Genomic DNA, 11,855 nt, shown 5'->3' with positions numbered 1-11,855 from the left:
TTCCCTTATTCGTCGTCTGGTGTAGTTCAAAACTCTCATTTGGACCTTGAATCGTTTGGTTCCCAATGAAGTCCATTATATGGAGAAAATTCTGGAATGTTTTCATCATAAACCTTAATTTCTTTTCGACTGAAGAAAGACTTGGATTAAAAAAGTGAACTATCCTTTTACCTACCTTCTGAAATGCTTGATTTTTGTTTAGCCAGTCGCGACATGATTCCAATATTATTAAAATCTTAATAAACAGCCACATGGCTATATGGTGGCACTGGTGGAACGTAATATGTAATTAATGTAACAAAGAAGCTTTTTTTTAAATGTCTTGATAAATATTTTTTGAACAGGTTCTTATAAATGATTCCTTGAAATGATTCGTGGAAATGATTCGGGCATCGGACTCTTTACTGCGCATGTCAAAGTTCAGCCAATGGGATGCTACGTACATGTTTCGTTCCTTATCGATATCAGGAAGAAGATGTGGTGAGATTAGGACATGGGTTAAATAGAACGTTATTTATAATGAATAAGCATGTTGATGGAAAATGTGATTACTGCAATAGTCAAGAGACATTAGAACATGTAATTATGAATTGTCCTAAATACCATCAAGTTAGGCAAAGATTGATATCACAATTGAGAATGGGATTACCCTTAACTTAAAGGAAATAATGCAAAGAGGGTCTGGTGAAATTTGTTTTTATTTTTTGTTTTATTTTTTAAAGATAACTGGATTAATAAAAAGAATTTAAAAAGTGTAGTCAGGTTGCAGAGTATGAGTTTGACCCATTGATCCACACTCCAGTCCAGATGGTGGCGGTAATGCACCAAAAAGCTGGTTGCCAACCGCCTTAGAAAGAGAAGAAGAAGAAGAAGATTTCAGGAAGCGCATGGAGACTGAGCAGTGAATGTCAAAACCAAACGGAGACCGACCAGACTTACCAATGGAGCTGTTGTAGAAGTGCATGAGTTTTATCATCACACATGAACAAAAATAACATCAATATCCCATTTACAGGACGTGAACTGCACTAGTCTTCAAAGCGGAAGGAGCAAAGAACATCAAGCTGTGTTGAATCTCTCGCTCATTTGAAATGCTGTCGCTCACGTTACAGAGGATTACTGCTTTCACTTCAGCATTATTCTGCAGATGTAGCTCAAAACTCATTCAACGACACTGCAGCCGCATGTTGTCCAAGAAAACGAGAGTATCCGATGCGCTCGCAAGCAAAGAGACTGGATCACATGTGAGAATACAGGTGAGAGCAACACTAACGTTACCCGAAATTATTCTGTTTCTTCAATTTGGAGTCAGTTTATATTTTATGCCCTTTATGTGAAGATCACATTAAAACTATCTTTGAAACATATTTACCATCCTCTCATTTATTGTCGCTATTTTGACTTTTATGTATTGATTTTATGTTATTAAACCCAGAATTTACTGTTTTATTATTACAATATAATTAAATATTTCATATGCGTGCACATACAGAGTAAACCAATTTCGGTATTTATTGTGTGAATGGCTGTTCCTTCAGTCTGTTTCATTACTATTATCAAGTTTGGTCCTAATTTGGTATTTTTTTTATTTTATTATTATTAAATAAAAGTTGGTGTACTTACCAAAGAGACTGAAGGATCAGCGAAGAGCTGAGATTAAGTATTAGATAAACATATTATTGTGAACATAATATTGTATTATTTTACATTTCCAATCAAACTAAAATCATGCAAAAAATGTCAAATATTATGTGTATATGTAGGATACATACTAACAAGACAGAGGAAGCTTTTTACTCCAGACATGTTTATAATGTCATTTACCCAACAAATTATATTTACAGAAAAATATATATATATATAATTTGAGATGTGGTAGAAAGTTGATGACGTATGTATAAACCAGGTAATTAATTTTAGTTAACTGAAATTAAATCCTATAAATTTAAATAAAAGAAACGTATTGCACCTAGTTAACAATGCAGCATTTCTTAATTTCATTGATTTGATCCTCTAAAATAACAAAAGCTAAAATAAAAAAATATCTAGACATAATTTAAAAAATACAAAAATAAAACCCACAAATGTGCTTAAAATTTAACTAAAATGAAAACTAACTCAAAATGTAAATTATAAGTAAATATAAATGGACAAATGTAAGTAGCAGTTGAATCAGCTTGATAATTGTTTTTTGTTTGTGATCTTTTTTTTTTTTTTTTGTATGTGAATATGTATGCTGTTCCTGCAGGGCTGGGTTCGATCCGTCAGGCCACAGAAAGACAACCTCTTCTTACATGTGAACGATGGAAGTTCATTGCAACCTCTACAGGTTGTTGCCAGCTCACACCTGAATACCAGGTGCTATTCTGTTCATGTGAAATTGAGTACTTAACACTCATGAATGAATATGAATTACTGTTTCAAATGAAAGTCTTGATATATGCAGTGATTTCAAAGGTTATTTGGACACATAAGCCACACAAATGTGTTTGAATGTCAGTAAAATAACAATCCAAATGACATTTATTTTAATTGCATTTAAGCACAAGCATAATTTTCAAACAAAATTCACAAAATCAGGTTTTAAATTATTAAACAATATACAGTTTACATTTAAAGGTAACTTTTGATCCTGTAGTCTAGTGTATAAAAATTAAAACTGCATGCATTTTGCAGAAGAACGTTATTTTGGTTGTGCTTTAGCTCTAGCGTAATGAATAAGAAAATGACATTTGTGTGTGTTCAAATACTTTTTGGGCCACTAGATATGTATTCTTGATAATATATCCTCCCTTCTTGTGAAGAGACCTCACATTTGGCTGTGCTGTTGACATCACTGGCACCTTAGAGAAGAGCCCAAATAAGAAACAGAGTGTGGAGTTAAAAGCTCAGCGCATTGAAGTGGTTGGAGAATGCAATCCTGTGGTGAGTCTTTACCTTTACATTGAATCAGCCAGATAAAACTGATAAAGTGATTTATATAAAGTGATGAATGACTGTGTATGTCTGCTCTAGGACTTTCCTTTCAAGATCAAGGAGCGTCATTCTCTGGAGTACACCAGGCAGTTTCCTCACCTCAGATGCCGAACAAATGCCTTCAGCTCCCTGCTCAGGATACGCAGTGAGGCTACAACTGCCATCCAGTCATTCTTCAGGGTATTAAAGTCACTTTAAACACACTAGTGTTCAAAAGTTTGAGGTCAGTAAGATTTTAAAAAAAAGTTTTTGAAAGATGTCTCTTATGCTTACCCTTATTTCAAATATCAACAGTGTTTCTCAGAAATCACTTACTGCACCTTTAATGTTAGTTAATGCATTTACTAAAGTTTTCTAATGGGACCTTATTTTCATACAGAATTAATTATCATTTTTTAATTTATTCTATAAACATTTTCAAATCCTGTATAATTTATATGGTTGCAAATGAGTGAAAATATGATTCTCACGCAGCTTGTGTGTGAACACCTCTCTTGTAGATTAATTGTGTTAATTGTTGTTTCAGGAGAACGGTTTTGTGCAGATACACACACCAGTAATCACCTCAAATGACTGTGAGGGAGCTGGAGAACTCTTCCAAGTTGAGGTGCATTTCAGATCTAGATAATTTATATTTTTTAGAATCGATTGCTTAGTTAAAGTGTGATAAATAACATGAATACTTTTAATTCCTCTGTGAATCTACAGTAAATGATCAGTGCTTGTGTTCTCTAAAGCCTGCAGGTGATAAAAAAGACTCAGATGACCCCAACCCACATTTCTTCTCAGTCCCAGCTTACCTAACAGTCTCAGGACAGCTACACCTGGAGGTGATGGCAGGGTAAAGCCAAAAACACTCGTATTTAATATTCAAAAGTTGATCTTAGTTTTATTTCATTATTATTAGGGCTGTCAGTTGATTAGGAAGTTTATTTGTTGTGTTGCATATAGAGGTGGGCGATATATCGAATAGACGATCATATCCAAATTGTTGTCTGGGCGATATGCAAAATTGGGATATCGAATATTTCATAATTTGTACAATCTGACCCCCCAAACATGAAAAGAGCTGAAGGAAGTTAAAAAGAAAACAAATTACGCACACTATAACCTTCTAAATAATTATATGTAGCTATTTTAATACTGCATGGCAGGTTTGTTTGACTATATTTTATTTTATTTTTTTGTACAAAATCATGATCATTCCTAAATTGCACGAAAGTAAGCTGCTACTAATTTGCAATACAACTACGGAGATCTTAACTGTGTGTTATGATGTTTCTTAGGTTGAAGTAACTATCCAAAAACGTAAAGAGTAAAGCCAATGTATGATTAAATGAATGAAATCTTTATTTCGAACAGTTAATTAAAAAAAAAATATATATAAAGACAGAAATACGTATGAGATATCCAAATAAATAAATAAACACACACACCCAAAAAAAAACAACAACAAGAAACTTTAGCATGATGATCAACCTGTTCGAAAAGGGATAGGTACTGTAGAAGCCCTAGGCTTATCAAGACCTAATGATGATTAATATAATAGCTGCTAGAAAAGGCAAAATAGTGTTGTTTGTGGAAAACTGAAGTCTGAAGTTAAAAAGTTTTGGCGTCCTCAAGTGGCGAGCTTCGTAATTGCATCATTAGAAAATTGCGTTGTATAATAATGAGATATAATATATAATAGACTAATATTTCGTACAGTAACTTGGTTCATGTTTAAATCAATAATCTATCTATGTACTAGTAATTCTATACAATAATAGGTCAAATGCAGCAAGTCAAAAAACCAACTGGATCTTCTTTGCACACATTTCTTTGAAGGATTGCAAAAATATCATCTGAATATCAATATATAAAAACATAGAGATATCCATTTTTTTCAATATCTCACACCACTAATTGCATATCAATACTTGCTGAGAAAAGCCCCTAAAGAAAATAATTGAAAAACATTACTTTATTGCTGCATTGAATAGTAATTGCAAAATGTATTTGACATAAATCAAATCTGCTTAATGAGAACCTTTAGCTAAAGGTGAATGCTAAACTATGTTGTGATTGCTGGTTGTCTGTTGCAGGGCTTTTTCAGCGGCGTACACATTCGGTCCTACGTTCAGAGCGGAGAACTCTCAAAGCAGGAGACACTTGGCAGAGTTTTACATGGTAGAGGCAGAGATTGCCTTCACTGAGTCACTAGACGACCTGATGAAGGTAGAAACCGCTCTGCTCCTCACTCATTGTATTACACGCACTGACAAGCAAATGATTATGTTTTAAATGGATTTGATCACGTTTTTTTGTTCCCCGGATCCAGTCCAAGTTATTGAAAATTGAGTATCTGCCAATGAGCCCTGTTCTGATACTTGTATTTTTCTAGTGCACTGTAAAAAATATATTTTTAAGATTTGTTATCACAACATTTTTTTCTTTTGTCAAATCAACTTTAATAATTTATTTAGTTCAAATAACTTATTATTTTGAGTTTCTGATTATTAAATCAATCTCCTTCATTGTTTTAACTCACTTTTTCCAGTTCAATCAACTTAAAATTTTAAGGCAACCAAGTTACTTCATTTTTAAGTTAAAGTAACGATATTTTTTTTTTACAGTGCACTGCAAAAAATATGTTCATAATTTGTAATCACAACATTTTTTTCTTTTGTCAAATCAACTTAAATAATTTATGTGGTTCAGATAATATAATATTTTGAGTTTCTGATGATTAAATCAATCTCCTTCATTGTATTAACTCAATTTTTCAATTTCAATGAACTTAAATTTTAAGGCAACCAGCTTACTTCATTTTTTTTTAAGTTAAACCAACAATATTTTTACAATGAGACATTGGTAGATTTAAACATTTGATACAATGGTAGAAATTGTAAACAGACTGTGCGGTCACAATTCTTAATATAGGACTGCTGATATAAAATTCTTGTATTTTATATGTATTTTAAGCAGAATAATTGCAACCAAAAGAAATAAAGGTGGTGATAAGGTTAGAAAACATGAAGCTTGCGGTGTCATAATGCCGGTCTGTCAGTCAAGTCCGAAGCGAGACGCAACCTTATGGCTGATAAAACTATACATTTTATTTTACAAACTATACATATTTTTGCTTGTTCTCATCTGTATTTAAATGTCAGAAATATAAAATAAACATTTAAGGTTGAAATTTTCACTGTTGTGTTCTTCCATCACTGTCTCAGCTCCAGCCAAAGAGCGAACGCAGATATGGGTTTAGTCAGATGATAACGTGATGCTCCGGTGTGATCGTACGGTTCAGGGGATTAATTATTAAATCTGTCTTTTGGAAGCTGCATTCTTTTTTAAGGCTGTTTCTTATTTTCCAGGTAATGGAGAATTTATTCAAGGCGACCACAGAGCATGTGCTGTCCCATCGTACAGAGGATGTCGAGTTATTCCACAAATATATGGCACCAGGACACAGGGTAAAACAAACAATACTATTGTGTCTCATGCAAGAAGCTGTAATAAGAGCATTGAGAGTTTCTCCACCATAATGGCTGTAGTAAACCGTTTCAACTCGTCTGAACATCCTCAGGACCAAGTGGATCTCATGTTGAAAAGAAAATTTCATGTGTATGTATTATATTTCAGTTCAGTTGGCTTTTTACGATTTTTAAGTCCTTTTACTTTTTAAAATAGGCCTTGAGCTTGGGATTAGACCGAATACAAGCTGTTACAAGTAAGAATTCTCTTGAAAATAATGAATAAATTATTAGTCATTTTACATGTAACCATGGGCTCTGTGAACTATACATCTTTACTGCTCTCTTTTAAATGGATTTGTATTTGCTTTCTACAGCATTTCTTACACCGAGGCGATAGACATTCTAAGGAGCAGTTCACAGGACTTTACATTCAGTACCGAGGCAAGTCAATTACATATGTTTGTGTTTACAATAGTTACTATACATAGAGATGCACTATATATGAAATGCATGAAGAAAACATAATGTGCATCATCATTCAAAAGTTTGGGGTCCATAAGAAATGAATACTTTTGTTCAGCAAGGATGCATTTAATTGATTAAAACATACACTATAATGTATTTCTTTTTCAAATAAATGCTGTGTCACGGTTTCAGCACAACTGTTTTCAACATTTATAATAATAATAAGACATTTTTTCTAGCAGTAAACCATATTTGAATGATTTCTGAAGGGTCGTGTGACAAGCTTTGCCATCTTAAAAAAGTTATTCAAATATAAAAGTCTAAATTGTAATAATATTGCTTTATTTGTGATCAAATCGGTGAGCACAAGAGACTTAATAAATATTAAAAAAATCTTACCAACCCCAACTTTTCAGTGGTAGTGTGTAATTTAGTTTGAGAATATTGATGTTTTATATGTAGATTTATTATAAAATTGGTTTAAGACTATCTATTCTGTCTTTAGTGGGGCTGTGATCTTCATACAGAACATGAGAAGTTCCTGGTGAAACATTGTGGTAACGTCCCAGTGTTTGTCATTAACTATCCATATGAGCTAAAGCCTTTCTATGCCCGAGACAACCAAGATCAACCCAAGCACACTGTAAGGATCAACTCTTACCATCAATCTTTTCTATATGTGGCCCTGCCACGAGTTTCACTCAAAGATCTCTCATAGACCAGCTAATATGTGTAAAAATGTTAAATATGATTATATTTGATGTGTTTGAAGCCTATAGAATAAATGCTAAATATCAAAAGGGGTAAAGATGTTATGAGTTGTTGCTATTTTTTAATTCAGCATGTCCATGAGGCCTATTTCTTCTTTGTTTTCCTCACCTCCATGCTCTCACTGCTCACTCAATCATTCCTGATGATGTTTTTGGACAGGCAGCTGCCGTAGACCTCTTGGTGCCTGGAGTCGGGGAGCTTTGCGGTGGATCCCTGAGAGAAGAGAGAATAGAAGTCCTGAGCCAACGACTAGCACAGTGAGAGTTCGAAAACAATTCCTCTTTGCGTTGATATAAGTCATAAAACATAACTTATGCTGATAATGTTTAAGACAGTGATACACTATGGTAAGATTTATTAATTTTTTGCTCATTAAGGCTGCATTTATACGGAAGCGTATTGCATTCACTTGAAGAACAAAAAATCTACTGTTTTTCTGAATTAACGAGTTAATTATCTGAGAATTACGAGATAATTTTTCATGGGAAAAAAAATTTGCTCTGTTTTTCTGAAGTAATGACTCAGAAATTCAGAGCAGATTTTTTTTTTCTTCAAGTGAATTAGGGCTGGGCGATAAAACGATAACGATAATTATCGCGATATAATTTTCCTCGATAAAACGATATCAAGAGGTCGATAAATGTTCGATAATATTTATGCGTCAAAAAAGCGGAACGAAACTCATTTAAACCGAGCGCGCCACACGGAGCATTTATCCGCTCGGCTCAAAGTCCAAACGGCAGTGCATTGAGCGGAGCGCGAGCTCACGCAGACGCGCCTCTGATCGTTTACGAGATCCAGTGAGAAGCACTTGAGTTCAGCGAAGAACACAAATGTCAAGTTTAAACCAGTTTAAAGGCAGATTAAACACCGCTGACAAAAAGGAGAAACACTGCGTGCAACGATACAGTCAGAATCTGAATTGATACTGAATCCATTTAGCCTACCATGGATTTACTGTAAGGTTAGCCTGGTAATATTAACTGCACCATGAAATGTGGGATATACTTGAATTGTATAATATTATTAATGTTGACGATGTATTATGACTAATGGAATATAAGTATAGTATTTAATAATGTATTTAGCTGTCAGGCTATTGTTTTTCATTCAAAAAATGCAGAAAACAAAGTTATGCCATGATAGTGAGGAGCTAAGTTATAGGCTATACCTGGTTTTATCTGTGGTTATCATGATCTAAATGCATGATACTGAATGACCAATGGTTAAATTGAATGCAACTCAAACAGTCAGAATATTACTTTTTACCAAATAAAAATGTGGTTGTTACATAAGAAAAAAAAGGAAAAAAAAACAGATGTTACTGTTTTTGTTAGTGAACATAAATTTAAAGAGTAGTTTAAAAACACAATTAACACTCTGGTTTATACAACTTTGTTGCAAAAATCTGCCTTTAAACTTGAAAAAAAAAATATTCGACATATATCGTGATAATTATCGATATCGACTGATATAAAAAAATTATCGTGATAATTTTTTTTGGCCATATCGCCCAGCCCTAAAGTGAATGCAATATGCTTCCGTACGTTTATTTGATCAAAAATACAATAAAAAATTTAATATTGTGAAATATTGTAACCATTTAAAATAACTCGGCATCAATACTCCAGTCTTCAGTGTCATGATCCTTCAGAAATCATTCTAATATTCGGATTTGCTGCTCAAGAAACGTTTATTATTATTATTATTATTATTATCCTATTCAGATGGTAATTGTTTTGGACGTAAGGTGGTGGAGCTGTCAAGAACAAAACGAAAGAGAACAAAATCGCAAACATTTGAAATATGCTGGTTCATACGGTCATGAAAACCTGGGAAAGTCATGTGTATCCATCGACAGAAGCATACATGAGCAGAACTCGGTCTGTCTGTTTTACACATTATTTTCAACAAACCTTATTATAGATGTATTGTTTAATTTAAGATGAACCGCGGCGCAAGTGCATGCCCAGACTGCAACATAGTGTCGGCCCAGATCCGGCCCACATCTTGTACGCGTTGAATCCACATTTACCAGATGTGGCCCGGATCTGTGACGACACTATGTTGCTGTCTGGGTGCCGATTCGTGGGTGGAGAACGTTTTTTTCGTTTTTTTCTACCTCTAGTTGGGTTACAGGATTCACTCCTCCACCAGAAAGCAAGAGTTTTATCACTAAGGTGCCATGCAAATTTATTTTTTCCCCATGAGAAACAATTACTATCCGAATAATGTTGAAAACCTTCTGCCGCACTGTTTATCTGTCTGTTAAAATTGTTTTTGTTTTTTTTAAAGAGATTTTATTTGAATTTTGTATACAAATACCCAAAATAAGTGATGCTTTCCAGATGATGCAAACTTTCACAGATGTATAACTACATGTATGTTCTATTCACTCTCATCCCCACAGGGCTGGATTGAAGGACACATATGAATGGTAGGTTCAGAAGATCAATTTTTGCATCTCACCCATATTTTTATTCCAAACTGAGGGTGTTTACATGACAACAATGTACTAAAAACTGAAAAATTTTCCACTTTACGTTTTTCACGTACAGACAAATGCATTGTCAAAACGACCCCTGTTCACACAGATCTGTAAAAAACAATAAAAACGCTGTATTCTGCGGCCAGGCCAGTAGTTGGCGATGTCACTTTATAAATAAACATTATGTGGCTATAGACTGAACAAGTAATACCGCCACCGTTTTCACAAATTTATGTTAGATGATAATGGTGTAGTTTTCAAAATCTTACACTTTAAAGCACACTTTCAAAAGTTTGCGGTCAAAATTCAACTAATAGTTTACTGGTTTTAGTTGAAAACGTTGTTGTGTAAACGTCCTCTGAGAGAATATCTTTGTGATTGAAAGGTATCTGCAGCTGAGAGAGTTTGGCTCTGTCCCACATGGTGGTTTTGGGATGGGCTTTGAGAGGTACCTGCTGTGCATTCTGGGGCTCCACAATATCAAAGATGTGATTCCATTTGCAAGGTTCTCACACTCCTGCCTGCTTTGAAATTAAAGGGAAAAAAGGATTGAATGTGCTTTTGTCTTTTTTTTTTCTTTGCTTTACTGAGGTTAAATGAATGTTTTTCACTTTTCATGTTTTAATTAATTGCACATTCTATACAGAGTTGCCAAAATTGACAATAAAAAAGTCCCTTTCCAGTGTAAAAAAAACAAATACTACATACACAAACAAACATACAAAAATAAGAGAGAAATAAAAAAAAAAATTAAATAAGAGAGAGTTAATGATGCAAGACAAGAGTTATTATAAAGTTCTATCCTGACCAGATTTGCCACACTGCATCAACACATAAGTTGTCCTTTCTTCATCAGTACTGACAAATGCAAAAATCAGTCATGTGATACAGGCAGGCAAATCGCATCCTCCTTTAATAGGTCAGTGCCACATTTTCCTCCGGTGGTAATATTCACACCTATTGATAACCAAACTGGTTCTGATCAGAATAGAGAGAGCAGCTTATTAACCTTTAACCGTAAAGTTGGCATCTGTCAAAATTTACTTCAAGGCATGTGTTTAATGTTATTAAATGTGCCTCTGCAGAATGGCACTGAGTGTTTCCCCAGGATTAGAAACAGCCGTCATGAACTTAACGAACAACGTGAACATGAGACCTGAGGGTGAGTTTGCTGCCACAGTCCCCAACAATACTCTCACAATATCTGCAAAGCACCACTAAGCATCGTCTTCTTCTCTTCATCTTTTAACAGAAGACATTTTTAGCCCCCTTGGAATTATAAGGTTCTGTTTTGAGATATTGAGCTTCAAAGTTTTGCATTGCATATAGGAAAATTTATATGGGGAACAAGTTTCATTCAAACATGAAAATAACAGGGACCCTAAATGTATTCTAAACATACAATATCAAAATCCTCTCAAATTTGTAAATGGGGATTTTTGGAATGGGTCAAATGCAGATAGAACCTTCTAAATCTAAAAAAAAAAAAAAACACTTTTCGCTTAGAATTATAAGGTTCTATCTGCCAAAACATTATTTGAACATTAAATTAAAAAATTAATGTTGTAACAATGTCTCAACATGTGTTAGAAAGTAAAATTTTATCCTTTCTATGACATTTATTTAATATTTTTTAGCACTTCCATGTCTTTAGGACATTTAAAATTAAGCAAGGTAGGTCTAAATATTTTCCC

General features: G+C 33.9%; 1 protein-coding gene across 2 annotated transcripts; it reads left to right on the top strand.

Annotated features, from left to right (window-relative positions):
- The first annotated feature begins 795 nt into the window (after nt 1-795).
- On the top strand, nt 796-10,715 carry nars2 (asparaginyl-tRNA synthetase 2, mitochondrial). Of its 2 annotated transcripts, none has more exons than XM_039678538.2 (14): nt 796-1,256; nt 2,249-2,358; nt 2,805-2,925; nt 3,016-3,156; nt 3,503-3,583; nt 3,714-3,817; nt 5,061-5,193; nt 6,336-6,434; nt 6,548-6,585; nt 6,812-6,878; nt 7,408-7,545; nt 7,833-7,930; nt 10,084-10,110; nt 10,547-10,715. In XM_039678538.2, the coding sequence occupies exons 1-14, from the start codon at nt 1,092-1,094 to the stop codon at nt 10,689-10,691; spliced, it is 1,467 nt and encodes a 488-aa protein (XP_039534472.2). In that variant the 5' UTR covers nt 796-1,091; the 3' UTR covers nt 10,692-10,715. The 2 variants fall into 2 exon arrangements, with proteins under 2 accessions (XP_039534472.2, XP_039534473.2); XM_039678539.2 differs by having other exon boundaries at nt 1,119-1,256; nt 2,249-2,329.
- The last annotated feature ends 1,140 nt before the right edge of the window (nt 10,716-11,855 follow it).

Source organism: Pimephales promelas, chromosome 16 (assembly GCF_988280905.1).
Source record: "Pimephales promelas chromosome 16, fPimPro1.hap1.1, whole genome shotgun sequence".
Lineage (NCBI taxonomy): Eukaryota > Metazoa > Chordata > Actinopteri > Cypriniformes > Leuciscidae > Pimephales > Pimephales promelas.
This window is presented reverse-complemented; position numbering and strand designations above follow the sequence as displayed.

Coding starts and splice junctions, on each gene's coding strand:
- nars2 (XM_039678538.2), top strand. CDS start 1,092: ATGCTGTCGCTCACGTTACAGAGGATTACTGCTTTCACTTCAGCATTA. Junction 3,818..5,060: donor CACCTGGAGGTGATGGCAGG/GTAAAGCCAAAA, acceptor TGTCTGTTGCAG/GGCTTTTTCAGCGGCGTACA. Junction 7,546..7,832: donor AAGATCAACCCAAGCACACT/GTAAGGATCAAC, acceptor GTTTTTGGACAG/GCAGCTGCCGTAGACCTCTT.